The 20,721-nt window shown below is 36.9% G+C and overlaps 1 protein-coding gene across 18 annotated transcripts in view; it reads left to right on the plus strand.

The window, feature by feature from the left end:
- The window catches only part of Ppip5k2 (diphosphoinositol pentakisphosphate kinase 2), a 73,149-nt gene extending 62,035 nt beyond the window's left edge, over positions 1-11,114 (plus strand). For 17 of the 18 annotated variants that reach the window (XM_028879095.2, XM_028879097.2, XM_028879099.2 and 14 more), the window contains 3 exons: positions 4-144; positions 3,977-4,102; positions 9,454-11,114. In XM_028879095.2, coding sequence (XP_028734928.1) covers positions 4-144; positions 3,977-4,102; positions 9,454-9,557 — 371 coding nt within the window. In that variant the 3' untranslated portion in view covers positions 9,558-11,114. Of the gene's footprint in view, positions 1-3; positions 145-3,976; positions 4,103-5,116; positions 5,171-9,453 lie in introns of all 18 variants that reach the window. The other variant, XM_028879100.2, reaches the window with a different exon arrangement.
- Positions 11,115-20,721: the final 9,607 nt, after the last annotated feature.

A 20,721-nucleotide genomic window follows, 5' to 3' on the forward strand; every position in this document is an offset into this window, starting at 1 on the left:
TAGGCTTTGAGCTGTATTCCATGGTCCCATCGATCTGTCCTCTGGAAACTCTTCACAATGCCCTGTTTTTAAAGCAAGTGGATGACTTTCTGGCTTCCATTGCTTCTCCATCAACTGAAGCTCTCCGCAAGGTCCCTGAAATGTGTACGTAATTTACCTTCATTATTAGTTAATTATCAGACAATAGATACTATCTGAATAGAGCCCAAATTTTAACAATGCAAATTCAATGGTAATTGTGGGAATTTTAAGAGAGACAGAGGTAAGGGAATAATATTAGTAATTCCTTCGTGTTACATATGTGTAATAGACCACTTTTCTTGATTCTATTCCCAAATCTTTTTTCTAACAGTAAAAGTAAACAATATCATATAGAGTAGCATCTTGTTTTATTTTTTAAAAAAAAAACAAAAAAAAAACTATGCTTGCTGGAAAGCTCACATATTTGTATTTTGTAATTTACAGAAGGGATCACATAAACTCATACATGTCCATCCCTTACCATTTTGCTAAATAATCAGAGACATTAGTTGTTACTGTTGTTTTGTTTCAGTGTTTGATAGATGTAACCAACTGTCTTATTAAATAAGAAACACAGAACCAATGTAAAAGAGAAAGCCAAGAGGTCAGAACTCAGAGCTAAAATCTTACTCTTCTTCCTGTGGTGCTCCTGGCTTCCCGAAAGAGAGCTATTTCCTGTGTGTATGTCTTTAGTCTTTCTGTTCTGTCTTCTCATTGGTTGTAAACCCAAACACATGACTGCCTCGTCACTGCCTGTAAGTACCACCCTCCAGGTCTTAAAGGCGTATGTCTCCAAAGCTGGCTGTATCCCTGAACACACAGATATCTATGGGATTAAAGGCGTGTGCCACCACCGCCACACTCTGTCTATGGCTCTAATAGCTCTGACCCCCAGGCAACTTTATTTATTAACATACAATTAAAATCACATTTCAGTACAAATAGAATACCACCATAGTTTGAGACAAGGTTTCTCTGTATAATCCTCGTTCTTCTCAAACTCACAATGGTCCTCCTTCCTCGGCTTCCCAAGAACTGAGATAAGTGTGTGCCACCACATTCAACTTTAGAAAGATGTTTTATGAAAGATACCAAATTAGAACAATAGGCTTTTAAACTGCATTTCTTAAAAAATATTCTGAAGAAGATATTCATGTGTATTAAGAGCGTTCATAGCTAAGTAAGTTTTGGAGTTGACGGTGTCCTCCCTAGAGTTACATTAATGTAAAAAAGGTTCAAGTTGTATAAAGAACTCACATTTTCTGAAACATATTTTGTTGTTAGGGGAAAAAAAAACTTTTTTTTTTGTAATACATGAAACATCAGTGACACTTGTCATTATTCACTCCATAGCATCCCTCAGCCTGTTGGAATTTCCAGTTTAGAAAGCATTAGTTTGAGGAGAGAGCTATTGTAGTTACATCTTAGAAAACCAGTCTTTCTTTGCATGTTATCCTCTTTTCTAAGGTGCTGCAAATATATTATGCCTAAGCATAAAGTGATATACATTGAAGTTCTTAGAATTCATGCCACTTTCCTGTCTTGATGTCTCTTCCTTTTCCTGGACCATCACATTGGATATCTGAGGAGTCCTGGCCACAGTTTAATCTGTCCTAATGACGTCCCTCCATTTCTTCAAGGCGATGATACCCTTTGCCATTTCTTCTGCTTCTGGTAATAGAGGCCAGCTGTCAATTAGTAGTGGTAATGAGGATGTTTCTAAACTATTTCACTTTGGAGTTGCCCTTGGGAAGCAGGCTTTAATTCAGATTTTACATATGAATTGTCCAGTTCTAAGTATCCATAATACTCCAAACGAAATAAGTTTAGAATAAGACAGAGTCAGGAAAATAAAGATAATTAATCTCATTTATGTTATCTATAACTTAATAAAACACACAGTGCTGTTTCCTTAGAATAGATAATCCAAATATGCTCTATTATCATGTATTGCTTTCCCCTTAGACCTCATGTTTTATTGCTCCCCTGGGTTGAGCTTTCCAACTCTTCAATTAGAGAATATAGAATGAGTCTCATAAGTGAAAAAGACTTCAGGCAGCTATTGATACTATTTAATTTTAGAAAGTTTGTAGTTCATGACTTAAAGGTCATACAGGAGTGATGTCTCTTTGTTCTTAGGGAAAATTTAGTATAATAGTTAGAAAAAGACAATCTTGTGGTTTATTCTGTAGTGCTCTTATTTTATGATGGCTTCATTTTTTATAGTTAGTGAATCCAGTTCATTAGAGTGTATTATTATGACATTAATGAGGTGATTTTAGATTCCTTTTCTGTTTGTTCTGATGAACTCTTCTCTACATCATGAGTACAAATTGTAGTTCAAGACTTTGGCTTTCTTAAAATTTCATGCTGTTAGCTATTAAAAGAACCAGATATAAAGGTATATCACATAATGTAGTCCATAGGACTGTGTAGACATCTGAGGCAGTCTAGATCATTGGACCATAACCTAGATTCCCAACGAGCACTGAAAATCCACTAGTAAGAAAGAAGCTGAATGTTTAGAGCATTTTATTTTCCATGGCTTTTTCATCCAGCAGATCTGCTTTGATACATTTTATGTTTAACATGGTATTTGAGGAAAGTTTCCTGGCAAAGTAAAAATCCAAGTTGACATTGTTAAGGACAATCAACTAGTCAGTTGTTAAACAGTGCTAAAACCCAGCTCTACTAAAGCCTGTGTTACACCCCACATCCAGTTCTTTTGGACTACTAAATAAAATGTGCTGCCAGTTATGAAATACCTGAATCTCATATTTTATAGACCAGTTGCAGAATTTATACTTAGTATAAGTACTGTGAGTTTACATTATTTATATTTAATTCCCAGTAAGCACAGAACTGTACTGATTCTGCGGTGTTTATAGCAAAGGAGAAGACATTGCTAATCTGGTAGTGTTAGAAGGCTTTTCTTCACCGAGGACAAACTTCAGAAGTTGTAACTGAAGAAGACTGACAGCAGTATATTGACAGTGAGCTCAGACACTCATACACGTGAGCCCCATGTGCTCTCTGCATTGTGCCCCATCTTTCCCATAGCACTTCATGGCCAACGATTAATTCTTCACCTTCTCTTTCTGCACCATTCAGTGTCTCCATGTTGAGTAGAAAACTGGGCTTTGGAAGGGGAGAACAGCTATCAGTCCCCCTCCCTTCCAGGGAAGATAGCTCTCAGCTGTGTAATAAAGAAAGAAAACGTGATGCATTGGACTGCTTACGATACTTACGATAGTTAGTTCTTTCTTAGCTATGATATGTCAGTAGATGAAGATGCTTATAAATAAATAATCCCTAAGTCTACACTTGTCATTAGGATCCTCTTTAAAATTACTGTTTGTTATAGGCAATAAAGCTATACCATGGCTCCCTACCACCCTTTAAGGGCCTCTTAGAGCAGAATACAAGTAATATGTTTCTCTGTGGGTTTGGGGGAGGAGTTCTTTGCTATGTACTGTTGAAATAATATAGTTGCAGTATAAACATTGATTTGAGTGAGAGAACTGCCTTTCTATTAGAAAGATGACTTGGCTGAATTGACGGTGAACCTTTTCTTTTCTATTATATACTATTATTTGTACTAATTATTGGGCATAATTTTACTTACTATATTATATCATTAGAATTTTTGTAGTTGGGTCTTGTGGCATAGGCCTGTAATCCTACCCTCTCAGAAGACTGAGGCAGGAGGATTACAGTTTCAAGACTAGTCTGAGCAAGAGTGAATTACAGGGCTGGCCTGAGCATCTTAGGCTGTCTCAAAGTAAAAAGGAGGAATAAAAGGCTAGGGTTAAGGCTTAGTGTCATAGTACTTTCCCAGCATATATGACGCCCTGGGTTCAACTCCCAAGACTGTAAAAATGGGAGTAAAAAGCAGTTTTCGTAGTGTTAAGACAGACTTGGTAGGAAGTTGTTTTATTTTGTTTATTTCTTTCAGCCTCTATGGCCTCACGTGCCAGTCCAGCAATGAGAAGAAAAATTTCCCTAAATACGTATACACCTGCAAAGATCCTCCCCACACCACCGGCTGCCTTAAAGAGTTCTAAAGCAAGCGGCAAAGCAGGTTAGAGTGTTTGAACTCTGGATTCCATACAGCAGTAACCGCGGGCGGGGTAGTGTTTGTCTGGTGATGTAAAATCAGACCATTGCCTACTGCTTTCCCAGTAGTGATGTCAAATTCAAAACCTATTATCATGACTCATTTATACTTGTCCTTATCTATGGAATCATCCTGTCCGCTTTTGCTTCCCTGTCTTCCCCCCATAGCGGTTGGTCCTAAGGCATCATTTTATGTTGTCCAGTGTTTTTGTCTTCTGTCTGTAGTCTGGTAATGTGACTCCCAAATTCAGCTCTGCTGTCAGTGTTTTTGTTATAACTTCTTGCCAGTGTGATTGTGTGTTGATCCTTCTCCCATGGCTGCCAAAGATGTTCTCCATCTTCACATTTTTTCCTGTTCTCTAATGCTGCTTTTCTGATCTGATGGTCTTCCTCCCTATTCCCCATCCCAGATTGATACTCTAACCCTGTTCATTTTTTGGTTTCATTATACAAACTCATGGCAGAGATGTGATTCTTTTCAAGGTTTTAGTGTTTTTAGATATTCTTTTTATATGAGTTTATGATTTAGAGTCAGAAGGACATACTTATTAAGATCTCAGCTCTGCTACTTGTTAGTCATGTGACCTGCCTAACGCTAATCCTTAGTCTCCACTAAGAAAATCTGGGTAATGATTCTTTTATGGCATTGTCCGAAGTGAACACATACGTGTAAAATACTTGGTTACATTATAAACATTCACTGAACAGTAGTTTCTTTTATTGCTCTTGGCTATAGCTAACCTCCATTTCTGCCAGGTAAATCATGGCACTCCTGCCTTATGAACCAGTCAGTATTTTAAATAGATCTGAATCTTGTAGAGTCAAACAAATAAGGGCTATAACGCTAGTGGTCAGCACTGCAGAGTTGCTTAAGTATTATTTTGATGCATTTAATATACAGTACAAAACTGACATTTGTATAGTTCCCCTTTCTAAGAAATCTGTATTGTTTTTATGTCCATGACAATGAAAAAAACAGACGAAGAGCTGTGACTTGTGTCAGTCAGCAGAGCCAGTAATCAGGGGACCAAAGGTATGAATTCTCTTGGGATCACAGAACACGTTGCTGTTCCTTACGTACTAATTACCCTGTAAATGCACGGCATGAGCATATTTGAGTAGCAAAGTTAAAATGGTGTTGAATGTGTTATAAGTGGGTTTTAAAATATTAAGCCACTTTTGCAATTCAGAGGTGAATTCTCCCTGTTCATGCTATGTGATACACAGAAACCGAAACAACCACTGGAACAAACTGGATTCCGTCCAGGTATGAGGATTTCTGTGTCACATATGGGAAGGCATTGGTCTGTAGTTTTGTGTTCAGAATGTCTTTTTCAGCGTTACTGTCAGAGTGGTGGTATTTTCATAAAACATCTGGGAAATACTTCTCCTTTTGTGTTTTCTAAATACGTTTTATAAGATTTTAATTTCCACTTTAAGTTCTTGGTTAAAAATTAATTTTTATGTTTCATTTTATAGCAGATTTGATGACTCACATTTGTCAGGGAATTTATTCATTTTGTCTTATGATGTCCACTTTGCTCTTTCTTCATAACTGTTTTGCTGTGTCTGATACTATGTTACTACGTTGTGTTCTGCCTTTTTTTTCTGCTTGCACTCACTAAGGATTTATCAGTTTTCTGGCCTTTTAAAAGATTGCCTTTTACTTGTTACTCTGCTTGCTTTATTCTTGAAGGTTTATTCCTCCTGTTGGTTTCTCCTTTCCACTTCTTCCTGTAGGTTTTACCTTTACCTTTATTCTTTATAAAAAGTGTACCCTTTTTTATTGATTTAGGAAAACTTACCCTAATTAAATTCTAGTTATGGAGGGCGGATATGCCAATTTATTATTTATTATTTTTTATTTTTATTTATTTATTTATTTATTTATTTATTTTGGTTTTTTGAGACAGGGTTTCTCTGTGTAGCTTTGCGCCTTTCCTGGAACTTGCTTTGTATACCAGGCTGGCCTCAAACTCACAGAGATCTGCCTGCCTCTGCCTCCCGAGTGCTGGGATTAAAGGCGTGTGCCGCCACTACTTAATTATTAAATACTTTATATGATATCTGTCTTTTATATAAGACTTGTGCATATGCAAAGCTCTGGGTTTGATCCATCTCAAAAACAACAAAAAATGTATTCAATAGAGTTCAGTGATCTAAACAGATGAAATTATATCACTCATTAAAATCATTGTTGATGTTGTAGTTTTCAAGTATTCTACTTCATGGAAGGAGCTATAGAGAGGAGGAAGAAATATTTGGTTATTTATCAATAATATAAAGGGCAATTTCAGTTACAGAATTATTTACTTTTCCTTGAATTCAATGAATGTTAGATTTGTATATTTTAGAGAACTATTATTTAATGGCTATATATACAATTGTTAGGTATTATTTTGTTCACCCATTTATCACAGTGAAATTTCTCTCTAGATTCTGGTAATATTAGCTCTTAGTTTATTTTATTTGATGTGAGTATAACTCTTCAGCTTTCTAAGGCTTTCTCAATCTAAGTATTTAAATTATCTTATAGGCAGAATATATTTGACATTAAAAATTCACTAAAAATATCAGTCATGTTTATTATTGTGGTGTTTATATTCCATTGACCCTCAATGTAATTATTGACAAGACTTCTTTGTTTTTTTCCTTATTTTTATTCTTTTCTGCTTTATTTGAATTGATTCAGTAATCTGTAGAATTTCACTTAAATACGTGTGTTGCTTTTTGTTGTATTTTTGCAGTATTCATTTATTGATAGCTCTAAATACACATTCTTAGCATTTCCTGGTCTATTTTGAGTTAATTGTGTGTCATCCAAAATAATACATAGGAAACTTGCAGATTCCTTGACTTTTTCTTTTACCTTCATTTCCTCTGTCCTTTCTCTATAGTTATCTATGCGGGTGTTAATTTCACATGCAGTATGAACAATAAAATACAGTGCTGTGACAGTTCCCTTAAGTAATAGTTTATGTTAAAGAAATGAAGTGGGGAGGGAGACACGGCCCTGCACTTGTCCACAGTTGCTGTTTTCTGAGTTTGTCATTCCTTCATTGAAGTCTGTATCCTGACTGCTTTCATTAAGCCGAAGACTTTTTGCCATTTCTTATACTGTGGCTCTGTTGGCAACATAGTCATTTTATCACGACAAAAAATGTCTTTGCCTATTCCTGCAAGGTAATTTTGCTCTCATTCTGGATAGAACAGATTTGTTCCTTGACAACCCTGCTGATGTTTCACTGTCTTCTAGTTCCCACTGTTTCTGTAAGAAGTGCTAGTTAATTTGAACTGTCCACGTATCTAACACTTGCGGTTTTCTCTGTCTGTGCCAGTGTTTTCTCCGGGTGTGTGGCTTTCAGCAGTGTGAATATGGCTGCACCTGCTCTTCATCTTCCTCCTTCTTTCTTTGTATTCTTGGTATAGTCCTCATTTCTTCCTCCTGTCTATACCTCCTTCCATGAAGTAGAACACTTGAACACTGTTCATTTTAACTCAGTTGGCTGTTAAATCCAACCAGTTTTTATTTCGGTTATTTTAGTTTTATGCTTTAATTTGAAACATTCTATTTGATTCTTCTTAGGTTTTCTTAAAAGACTTACAAGTGTTTATTTATTATGAGCATAAGGATTTATTTTACCACTGAGCATGAAGTTGCTGTTCTAAAAATTGTTTTTTAAATTATTCATTTCCTGATTGGTCTGTGATAGTTTTCTCCTTTACAAGAAAGATGTTTTTCTGTTTCTTGTTATGTTAAATATTTATAATACCATACATTAATCTTAGTATATTAAGTAACTTTTTAATTATATCCAGTAACTTTTTAATTATATACTAGACATTATAAATAATACGTTATAGAAGCTTTGCATTCTGGTATTTCAGTTATATTTTTTCCAAAGAATATTGTTTTATTTTAAAAGTAAAGAGTTAAATTTACTGAACTCAGATTGTAAAATTATGTCCCTTCAAGTGGCTGACAGCTCACAAATTCAGTTCTCTTCAAGTAGCCTACACTACCTGAGACTTTCTGTGCATGCAATAGATTAACTAAACATAGTTATGTGTGAATTACAATCTCTCCCTTCCTGTCAGCTGTCGTCCCTATACTTGTCATCTGCTTCTTCATGCTAGTAAGACTGTCTTTTATGTTGGAGTTTTAGCTGAATTATGTGATGGACATTGAGACCAGTTTTTAAACTAAAAGCTATTAGATGGGAATGATGAGATTAAAGAAAATGAGCAGTCCTGTGTTGCTTTATTTTTATACATGTTGATTCTTCTGTATTAACTATCCAATTCTGTCACTTTCTGTTGTCTTTAAACACTGTTGTTATAGTTGTTCTTCTTTCTTTGTGCCTGACTGCTTGTCATATGAAGAAATGTGTAAACGGACATTTCCTTTCTGACCATCTGGTCCCAAATAACCGACTCAGAGGCTGAATATTACTTATAAATACTCGGCCGATAGCTCAGGCTTGTTACTAGCTAACTCTTAGACTTAAATTAACCCATAATTCTTATCTATGTTTAACCATGTGGCTTGGTACCTTTTCTCAGTATGTCATTCTCATCTTGCTTCTCTGAGTTTATCGGCGATTCTCTGACTCTGCCTTTCCTCTTCCCAGAATTCTCCTAGACTGGCTCTCGCACTCAATCTCTTCCTGCCAAGCTATCGGCCAATTGGCTTAATTGTTAACAATGAGTATAATCCACAGCAGAAATGTCAGCCTGACAAGCCTATGCTTGCATAGTAGAAGTGTGACTGCGCTCAGCGTAGCTCTGTGGTTAGCCCTGGCTTTGACAATGGTACAGACACAGAGTAAGTTCTGACTCAAGAAAGAGTGCTTCTGCCCTTCCAATTTTGCAGCCTTGCATAGTAATGAGATGGAAGATGGAAGAGGATATGGTACCTATAGGGGAAATAATATTCAGTTTTAAGCATGTTTAGTTTATATTTCTTTTCAAATATAAGTAGAGACAGTTCTAATGACCAGTTGGATTTCTGTATCAGGAGCTAAGGGGGAAAGCCTGGCCACAAGTATAAATGAGATTAGCAGAATGGATTGTACTTAAAATGGTAGATATGATTGTTTGCCATGAAGAATATAGAATGAACTAAAAAGTTGGTTTTGTGAACACAGCCTTTTGTCATTACTTTTCGATATTGGTGTAGAGTTCTAAAACGTTAAAATGTTATATTGAAAGCTTATAATGTTACAATTATAACAAAATAGCCCATCTCCACCAACATTATTTTACCCTTGATGATGTGTGTGTATCCCAACGACACTCTTTCTTCTGTTTGTGTAGTAGTCAGCGGGCCATCTCCAGCAGCTACCTCAGCTCGGAAGAAGAGCTTAGCTGGCAAAACTGAGGGCCAAGAACACAAGAAAAGCACCGGGAAAAAAAGATGAACTCACACCAGAATCAAAAGTTCCCATACTTAGAAAGGGACTTGTTGCTTAGCGAAAGATTTGTAAGAAACCTTGACTGAAGCTGGTCAGAGCCAGTGATACATGCATTACCAGACCTGACTTTATACATCTGTGTATTTGCTTTAAACACCTCAAAAACCGGAGGACCCTGTGTTTTTATTCTGATGGAGAGCTTTGGCAGGATCTAGAAATGTTCAAAATGTCTGTCAGCTTTCTGTGTGTGAAAAATTCATGACACCTGCTGCTGTCACTGTGATGGTTACCGTGTGTCTGTGGCACAAAGGACGCAAAAATCCGGCTGACTGGTACCAAAGTGCACTCTGATCAGGTGATTCTCTGCACACCTGAGTCTCCACAAGATTGCATTCAGTAAGACTGGACAGGCAAGATCACCTGTTGAGGACTTTTCTTAAAGTGCATTTCCAAAGAGAGCTCATCGACCATTTACATTAGAATTTTTTTTGTTATTGTTACTATAGCCTATGCTGCGATATTTATTGACTGGAAAATATAGAACATGAATTATTTTTTCAATTTGTGCTTTGAATTTTATATTATAAATTATTTAAAATATTACAAATACAGGTGGGAGAACTATACCTTTATACACATAAATTTGCAAATTCATTTGTAGAAAATATTTTCTTTATACATTTCTTTACCATAAAAGGTACTTGGTTCATCCAGAAAAATTTTGTTTTCTGTATTAGCAAGAAAGGCATTTTTTAGACTTTCTTTATGAGCTGTAACTGCTAAGTTTGTAAATCTTACACTTGATTTTCAGAGTTTTTCTTGAGACCTATAGACTCAGATCCAAAATGGGAGTTGTTAATGTTAAACTGAATTCTGCTGTTAATAAGTGTCATCTATGATACGTTTCTTGTGTTTCCATTCTTATGTTCAATGTATTTGTTGATTTCATCAAAAAAATCAAAGATAGTAAGTAAATGCCATTTATAAATGATAAGATTTGGGAGATTGAGATCACTGTTGTAATTTCATCTAATATTTTTACAAAAAGAAGAAATCATCATCCTTGGTGCTTTTTCCCCTTGATGCACAAATAATTGTACGAAACATTTAAAATGATTTAGAAACTAAACAGTGCAGCCTGCTAAATAACAATCTCAAGCATTGGATGTGACAGGACTTTAAGTAGTCAGCTGTAGCTTCAACTTATATTTAGTACTACTGGACCCTTACTGTATAAATACAGTTACTGTAATGCTTCAAAAGTGACTTCTAACCTTACAGTTCCTCATCTTACAGGAACTGACTTGTAGAGAATAGGCATATTATATTATCTTGGTTGTTTTAAAAGGGATGAGATACAAACGTTACAAATGTATACAATTAAATAAGTTCATATACTTCACTTGAATGTAAATGGATTATATGGTGATGTATCTTGTAAACAAATGAATGTATGTTAGTTTTCTGTATGTGAATATGTGATTAATGTGTTTATGGCGGGGTGAGGATACTACTTTATTTTTTAAGTGGAATGAATTAAAATTCTTTCTAGAATAAGAGTGACTTGACTGTAAAGTGCTTTATTTGCATTCTTTGTTTTCTTTTATGTTTCAAAATAGAAAGTCTCCAGTAACATTTTATATTAAATAATAATTAATAAAACTTATTAATGACCCTACACATAGCAGTTTGTCTTCCGCCTTAGAAAATATGCTAACACTCATTTTTCTCAGTATTATTTAGTAATTGTGATTTCACTTTATTCACCTAAATCAGTACTATTGCTTTGTAAGCTCGTCTTTTGCAAGAATCTTAGAATTGTTTTTCAAAGCACACTGTCGGAGAGTCTGTTTTGTAACAGCAAAATAGTTACCACTATTTATAGGAGTTTGTCTGAAATATTTTTTTCTTGCAGGACTCAGGAGACATGGAGTTTAAGAGTTTTTTTAAGTGCTAAAAGGTATTTGTTTTTGCAGCATGATGCTCCAGCCAGCAAAGAGATGTGGAAGCCAAGCTAGAGGCATTGTCCAGTCACCCTGAGGTGTTAGTCTTTGTTGTTTATCTTTCATTCCTTCACCCTTAGGAATCCTATCTCTCAGATCTTAAAGTCTCCTGCTGGCAGATTTTTATGAGGTAAACAGTCCATTCTGAACTACTGGCAAATGTCAGAGGGCATCCCAGCAACCTGTATTAAAAAGAAGGGTGCTCAACAGTCATGATCAGGAAATAGAGGCAGAAGGGAAATGGTCATGTGACAGAAGCAGATGTCATTTGTGCTCAGTGTTTGTACACAGCAGAAATGCAATAGTTGACAGCTAAAGTTAAAGTTCCTCAAGTAATCTAACTTCAAACTCATTAGCTATTGAGACCTGGGAGGGGGAGGAGTAAATAACACTAGGATGTTTGAAAACGCTGCTGGAAGACATTGTTTTATGTTTACTTTAAAAATAGTTTATATATATATACACACATACATGCATATAGATGTAGAACTTAAATGGAGTTACGCCATATGCCACCTGGAGTGATCCCATTCTCCCAAAAGCCATAGACTGTCTAACAAAAACCCCAGTTCCAGGAATGGGAAACTTTGCAAGTTGATCAGCGTAGAACAAAAGACTCCCGAAACAGTATAGGATACTGCCATTGCTCTTAGTTGCCTCCCAGAACTTGAAGGACCTATTGCTGAAGGCACTACACACTTTGGACACAGGACTTGAAGGAATCACCTTGAAGACTAGTGATAATAGCACCCAAAGGTCCTATGCAAGCTGCCAAGATAGAAAAGTTGTTGATCCTAGCCAGCTGTAAAGCCTGTGATTCACGCTGGTGATTGGCCCAGCAGGATATTCCCAATGGTTCAGTGATCAGCACTTTTATCTTGGGTATAACTGATAGCTGTGTAGTTGAACTTAAGGCCTGCTCATTGGGAAGGAAATCTTGCCTAGTACTATGAACCAAGTTAACTACCTGTGACTGCAGAGGTCATGGACCCTAGAAGATAACGTACTTTTATAACTTTTCTAAACATTGTATAATTTCTAATTATGCTTTATTTGGGTTTTTATTTATGTTTTCTATTAGTTGTATTCCTTTTGTGGGTATTTGAATATAATTTACAGTGGCTTTTGCTTTACAACTAATATTAAGATCTCTTTTTACCAGAGAGGTTTGTGACGTCCATGTATCTGTCATGTACCTTTGGAGGCAATCCTTTCTGGTATTGTTCCCTTTAAGATTGTCATCTTCTTGTAGCTGTAATTTTCATTGTAGACAAGAAAATACCAATTAAAACTGGCTTAAACTGTTAGAACAGTCATTATACATTTATTAAAGTCTAAAGGCAGAGTTGACTCCAGCCACCCTGCTCTCTGCAATAATGTCAGTGACCCTGGTTGTCTTATTTCTCTGTTAACATAACACGAACTTTATTGCTACAGTATTTTTCCTCATACTCACAAGATGGCTGTCTATGGCAATCAAGGCTACATCCTTGTTCATTACCAGCCCAGCAAAAATTGCAGGCAATTCTTCCCCGTGATGTTCATTTAGTATAGTTGGAACAGCTTGGTTGACCATCTATCTGTCTACCCCCATGTTATTAACATTCATGGAAAAGTCCATGAGCAGGGAGCTGTTGACCAGGTCAGGACCACCAGCAGCCTTAGCACTTGGCATTTTGAACTAGATAATTGATCTGTGATTCAAGATATTGAACAGCATCTGTAAGAAATTGAGGTATTATGGTAGTCATTTTAAGACAAGGAGCCAAAATGAAATCGACGAAAGAGCAGCCTGGGCTCCTTCTGGCCCATCTCCCTCCTGTGGACAGATGTGAGGAGTGATGATCTGCAGTTTCGGCAGGACAAATTCACTGGTACGCAGTGAACAATGGGTGGTTCCTGGTGTTTCCTCCATTAGACTGGCTGTTCCTGCTATTGTGTGGTAACGGGAAATGCTCTCTTGTAGACACTCATCCCATTTCCATTGTTGTACACGAGGAGCTGGTATTACCCCTCAGATTAGGCCGTCTACTTTGGAAACTATTATCACTTGGTGTCTACATTCCAGCCAAGCACCTTCCTGTGTGAACTTCACTGCGCTGAGCAGCCCTGGCTCATCAGGACTGAGGCTAAAGCTTCTCTTCATTTTGTGGTGGATAATTTGTGTTTCTATTTTCATATGTGAAGGATTTTTTTATGGTTGAAAACTGATTATTTTCTCCCATTTTTCAACTAGACATCACTTTTTTTTTTTCTCATAACAGATTTTGGTGAGATTAATGGTAGTCCTACCTACTGTTGTCAGAATCAAATCAACTGACATTTAATAAAGTGTAAGGTGAAAAACAGATCTGAGACATTATTTCTCTTCTGCTGTATTGGGGCTGTGTGTTGTCCAAATGTCAGCCAGGCCTCTGATTTCAGTGGCATTTTTACAGCCAAGGATGCTCGCATAGCCTGTGAAACTCTTATGAGTGCATGTGTTGCCAGGGGAACAGCCTGCCTAGTAACAACCTAATAGATACCCCTCCAAAGATCAAGGTTATTCTAGCATCTCCCCTACTTAAAAAAAAAAAAAAATCTTTAAAATGAAACGCCCCAGTCTCAGAGCGGAGCAGCGTTAAGAGGCAATGAGAACAACTCCAGCAAACCAACCACTACGTCTACTGTTTAATAAAGGGAGGCGTGCGATGCTGTGCATAAACTTCCTGCTGCAACCACCGTGTTACCCCAGGGGATAATGGAAGCACAATTTAGATGCCCATTTTAAAACTTTAAAAGGGCGTGACTTGGTGAAGACAGCAGGCCCTTGCTTTGTCATTCTGTGTATAGTGCTTCAGGAGCACTTGATATATGGAAAGATTTTTTTTTTTTAAAGGAAAAAATGAATATGTCTTCTGGAAATGTTTTGCTGCTTTTAAAAGCCCATTTTCTTCAGCAACTCGGTGCTCAAGAGAAAGCAAGAAGAGTGGGCGGGTGAATAGATTGATGAGAAGAAAAGGGAAAAAAGCAAGTGAGGCGCATGACAGAACGGAGACTCCACCGTATTGCCAAAGAGAATTGCTGCTATCACCATGCAGCAGTGGCGCACGCTTTTAATCCCAGCACTGGGGAGGCAGAGCCAGGCAGATCTCTGTGAGTCCGAGGGCAGCCTGGGCTACAGAGTGAGATCCAGGACAGGCATCAAAACTACACAGAGAAACCCTGTCTCGAAAAACAAAAACAAGAATTATTGCTATCAGGAAAGAAATTAGAAAGCATATAATTTAAAGGTTGTCTCTTTCATTCTACATAAAGATTCTAATTTGTCTTCTAGTGTCTATGCTGAATATTCATGATGACCATAGGAGACTTGCATGCTTCTGAACATCTACAAACCTTTTGTACGTCACTTGTCATGCATACAGGGAACATGCCCCAAGTGGGTGAGCCATGCAGTGTGGTCTTGACTATGAGACAAGCAGCACCAGCCTCACCTGGAGAAATGCAGTTTTGAAAATTTATTATTGAAAGATTCAACACTCAAGAAAAGCATGGAATCCTTTCGGAAATTTAAAAGAAAAGAGTGTCCAGTTTGGAGTCAGATGCCTGAAGTCCTCCTGTGTGCAGGCTTGTCTGCAGGCTTGGCAGGGGAGTGAAGTACCAACAGTGAATGGATGTGTAGAAACTGCTTATGCTGTCTGGTTGTGAGGATTTTCTAAGTCTCTCCAGGAAAGATCGCAGTGGCCTGCTGCCATGTGTAAGGAAAGGGGAGAAAGATCTCACTATCCATGCCAACTCTCCCTCTGTTTATCTGGGAAATCCTAGAATACTCCACATCGTCTTGGGTCTTGGTTTTCTTATCTGTGACCCACAGGGTTTGCTTGAGGTCCTGCAACTTCAAAATCCATATAACTTGCTTTTCCTTTCCCTCTTCCTTCGAATTCTGGAACATTTTCTAGTCCTACTATCCCTGTCACCCTTTATCATCATAGTTAACATGACCGTTTGAGCTCTTGCTTCAAGAACATAACCAGAAAGTTAGTGGTCCTGACTCCCATCTCTGAGTGATGTTTTGAGAATTAGCGACATGACAGAATGACAGAATTTACTTAAATGATAGCATCTTGTTAGTGTGTAGAATATGTTTAGTTCTAGGTAGTAGTTGATACCATGAGTGCAAACTAGTTTTTATATTGGCCCAAATAAAACATAGTTACAGAAATATTTCTGCTACTACAACAGCAACAAAAAATATGTGTATGATCAGTCTGTGGAGGCAGTACATTCCCATAAACTAAATGCAGATGTCCGCAAGTGAATATAGTGTTCAGGATTCCAACCATGGGTGATGTATTAGCCTTGTCTGATTAGCTACTAAAATGACATCTGTAAAATTGATCTGAAAAATGAACATCTGGCTTCTGACCGATTTCTTACAGCAGAAAACCTGTTTGCCAAATGTACTAGTTACTGTTCTTTTCCTATGAAGTGGCACTGTGACCAGGGCAACTTTTAGAAGAAAGCATTTAAGTCAGGGGGTTGCTTACAGTTTCAGTGAGTGAGTCTGTGACTGTCGTGGCACAGAGCGTGGGGGCAGGCAGACAGTACTGGAGCAGGAGCTGAGAGCTTACTTACATCATGATCCACAGCAGGAGAGAGCCAGTGAGAGACAGACAGACAGACAGAGAGGGTGACAGACAGAGAGAGACACTGGGTTTGGTGTGGGTCTTCCATACAGCTCTTTCCACAGGACCATACCTAACTAATTCTTCCCAAACTTGGGAGGACCAAGCATTCTAACATGTCAGCCTATGAAGGACATTCCCATTCCAACCACCACATCAAGTATAGTATGGGAGGAATTTAGTCAAAATTTCTCACATAATTGCTAGATCTAGGATCTGCAACGTTAGCATTGGAAATGCCTACAAAAACAACAAGAAGACACTATGGAGTGCAAAAACTCAATGACCTCCCTGTGGTGAATATAAAGGTAGCCTCTTTAAACATACAACTGTCCTTAGAAGGCATTCTTTACTTTAATGGACTATAATGTCATACTTGGAAGCTTTTTCCATGGTACCCTGAGAACAGGGCTTCTTTTTTTTTTTTTTTTTTTTTTTTTTGATTTGCCTAATGTGTGCTAAGTGAACATCCATTATAAGTAGATAACTATGCTAATTGATGAACATATGAATGTAAAAGGTCTTGTTTCCATTTGGAAAGGAACTTACCATTTGGTGTGGACTCACACTCAATAGCAATCATAATCCATGACCAAATGGTGGGTGTGATTAGTTTTCCCATTCCAAACTCTCTGTCCCAACAAGTTGGTTGTTCCCTGCTTCCATTTTCCATTGGCTTGCACACCTACTCTGAGTCCCATTTCCAAAAGATAATTCCTTCAAATCTCCTAGCTCTTCTCCAGAAATTTGTTTCCACATCTTTATAAAATAGTTGTGTAGGCTTATATTTTGATTAATCGGTTTTGCTCGTATATATTGACTTCTCATTTTAGTGAGAATTTAACTTCTAAACCCCACTTTTCTCCCAATGGTGTGATATTGTTTAGTCATTAGTGGGTACTTTACAGAACGCCTATGTAAATACTGTTTATTGCTCAGCCCAATAGTATGATGATTCATTGTACATTTGTTTCCACTTAGTAGGTCATTGTTTCTCACTCAGTAAATATATTTCAAGCTCTTCAGAGTCTAAAATACATTCAACATGATAGAAACTTATTAGTTTCATTGTTCTCCATGAACATTTTCTATTTTTGTTTTTAGATATTAGGCTGCAAAACAAGAGAATAAAACAATAGCTATTCAGAAATAAATCCAATGTCATCTTACTATATAGGAGTTGTGCTAAGAATTTGAAATTAATGAAAGAGACATAAAATTCTATAAAAAAGGTATTTAGGAGACATTTATGGTCCAAAAAGGGGCAAAATAATACAAAATAGAATGTCGTTTATCCAAGTAGATAGGAAAAAACAGACTTGGAATCCTGTATGAATGCTTCAACATCATAAAGGCAGATTATAGCAAGCCCATAGCCAACATCAACTTAAATGGAGAGAAGCTCAGAGCAATTCTACTAAAATGAGGAACAAGGCAAGGTTGTCCACTCTATATCTATTTAATATAGTACTTGAAGTCTTAGCTAGAGCAATAAGACAACCAAAGGAGATGAAGGGGATACATATTGGAAAGGAAGAAGTCAAAGTACTCTTATTTGCATGCCTAAGTGACTAAAAATTCCACTGGGAAACTCCTCCAGTTGATAAACACTTTTGGCAAAGTAGCTGGATACAAAATTAACTCACACAAATTAGCCTTCCTAAATACAAATGACAAATGGACTGAGAAAGAAATCAGGGAAACAACACCCTTCACAGTAGCCTCAAATTATATAAAATATCTTGGGGTAACTCAAACAAGCAAGTGAAAGATTTGTCTGATAAAACCATTAAGAAATTGAAGAAAGAAACTGAAGAAGACATCAGAAGATAGAAAGATCTCCCGTGCTCATAGATCAGTAGGATTAATACAGTGAAAAAAAAAAAAAAAAAGGCCATCCTACCAAAAGCAATCTACAAATTCAATGGAATCTCCATCAAAATTCCAACACAAATCTTCATAGGTCTTGAAAGGACAATTTTCAGCTTCACATGGAAAGACAAAAACAACAAACAAACAAAAAACAGGATAGCTGAAACAATCCTGGAAAATAAAAAGATGTAGTTAGAGTTTTTCTCTCCGGATCCCACCAAGTCCTGGCAGTCCCGTAGCCCACTTATAAAATAAACATACAGATGCTTATATTATTTAAACTGCTCAGCCATTAGCTCAGGCCTACCATTGTCTAGCTCTTACTCTTATACTCAGCCCATTTCTGTTAATCTATATGTCCCCACATGTTCTGTGGTTTTACATGATGCTCCCTGGATGGCAGGCTGGCGTCTCCTCCTTTCCACCTTCCTGTTCTCTCAATTCTCCTCTCTGCTAGTCCCGCCTATACTTCCTGCCTGGCTACTGGCCAATCAGTGTTTTATTTTTCAATCAATCATCCACAGCAAAAAGAACTACTGGAGGTGTTATCATCTCTGATTTAAAATTGAACTATAGAGTGGTAGTAATAAAAACAGCAGTTATTGGCACAAAAACAGACATGTTGATCAGTGGAATAAGATCCAGACATAAACCACACACCTATGGACACCTGATGTTTTTTGTTTGTTTGTTCGTTTGTTTGTTTTTTAATAAAGAAGTTAGAAATACATACTGTAAAAAGACAGCATCTTCAACAAATGGTGCTGGCCAAACTGAACAGCTGCATTTAGAAAAACCAAATACATTAATATTTATCACCCTGCACAAAGCTCAACTCCAAATGATTCAAAGACCTCAATATATGACCAGATTACACTGAGCTTGGTAGAAAAGACTTTCTAAACAAAACACTGTTAGCACAGGCACTAAGATCAATAATTAATAAGTGGACCCTCCTGAAACTGAAAAACATCGGCACAGCAAAGGACACTGTCATTCTGACAGTGGCAGCCTACAGAATGGCAAATGATTTTTTTTATACCAATTCTGTGTGATAGAGGGTTAATACCCAAAATAGATTTTAAAAAAAACTCAACTAGATATCAAGAAAACAAAAAAATTAAAAATGGGGCATAGATATAAACAGAGAATTCTCGAAAGAAGAAACTAAAATAGCTGGACAATAAAGAAATGTTCAACGTTCTTAGTCATCATGGGAACTCAAAACTACTTTGAAATTTCATCTTACACCCATTAGAATGGCTAAGATCAATAAAAAAAATGATAGCTCATGCTGATATGGAGTAAGGAGAACAACAAACATGGCTGGTGCAAGTGTAAACTGGTATAGCCACTATAGAAATTAGAGTGGAGGCTAATTAGGAAGCTGGGACTCGATCTAACTCAAGATCCAGCTGTACTACAAAAGAAACTTCATCCTAGTGCAGAGACACTTGCTCAACCATGTTCATTGATGTTCTATTCATAATAGCCAGAAATTGGAAACAAGCTGGATGTCCCTCAGCAGATGGATGAAGAAAGAAAATGTAATACAGATACACAATGGAGTATTACTCAGCTGTTGAAAAGATAACAAAACTCACAAGTAAATGGATGGAACTAGTGTATTTTCATCAAGTATGTTTTTGATAGTAGATTATGTCTCATGTAAAAGTTTAGAAATTAGTTCTTTCATAGAATTTATTTATTTACCTATTCATTTGTTTATTGTGGAACAGGTCCTTTTGACTACAAAACAAAATCATACACTTCCTTTTGTTATTTCAAAGTCAATTTCTGGCTCTGATCTTGTATGGAATATTGCCTGCCCAAATAGTATTAGGATATCTAGGACTTTCTGGATGGTCCTCAGGATGTTAGGAGCAATTATTTGGGATACACGTTTAACAAACAATTGAATCTTGGAACAGGAATCCATTAAATAAAGTTTTAAAATTCTTCACTAACCAGTCTTCAGAGAATTTAAAATAAATATATGATGATTACAATAGAGAATGCAACAAGTAATGTCTCTTCTAAACACTTTGACTATGGCGTCCTTTCCCCCTGACGGCATCCCTCGGGAAAGGAAGATGGAGAAGTTGAGATTAGCACAGACAGTTAGGAAAACTTTTGAAAATTTAAATGGAACTCTAGACTGGGTGTTGATGTTTATTGTGTATGTCCCTGGTGATGGTGCAAACACCCAGATTTCTGAGGCTTAGTTTCCTCAGCTGCAAAATTAGGATAAGAATGCTTACTTCAGCTATAAAAAGGGATTTAAAAAATATACACTATGAAAGGCTCTGTAAAATTGTAATGTATTTTAATTTTACAGACATAAGACATTATGAGAATAAAGGATCTCCCTCTTAAAAGCTGGACTCACTTGCAATGTTTGACCTACTTTTTTATTTTTACTTTTTAATTTTCAGAAAGGGTCTCACTATGTAGCTTTGTCTGGCCTGGAACTCACTATGTAGAACAGACTGGCCTTGAGTTCGTACTTGAGTCTCCCTCTGGAGTGCTGGAATTAAAGGTGTGCACCACCACACCCAGAGACCTACTTATCCTTTAAGAATGTGCCAGCTTTAGATTAATGATCTGCAGTGATTCCCCTATTCCACA

This window comes from Peromyscus leucopus, chromosome 13 (genome assembly GCF_004664715.2).
Source record: "Peromyscus leucopus breed LL Stock chromosome 13, UCI_PerLeu_2.1, whole genome shotgun sequence".
Taxonomy (NCBI): domain Eukaryota; kingdom Metazoa; phylum Chordata; class Mammalia; order Rodentia; family Cricetidae; genus Peromyscus; species Peromyscus leucopus.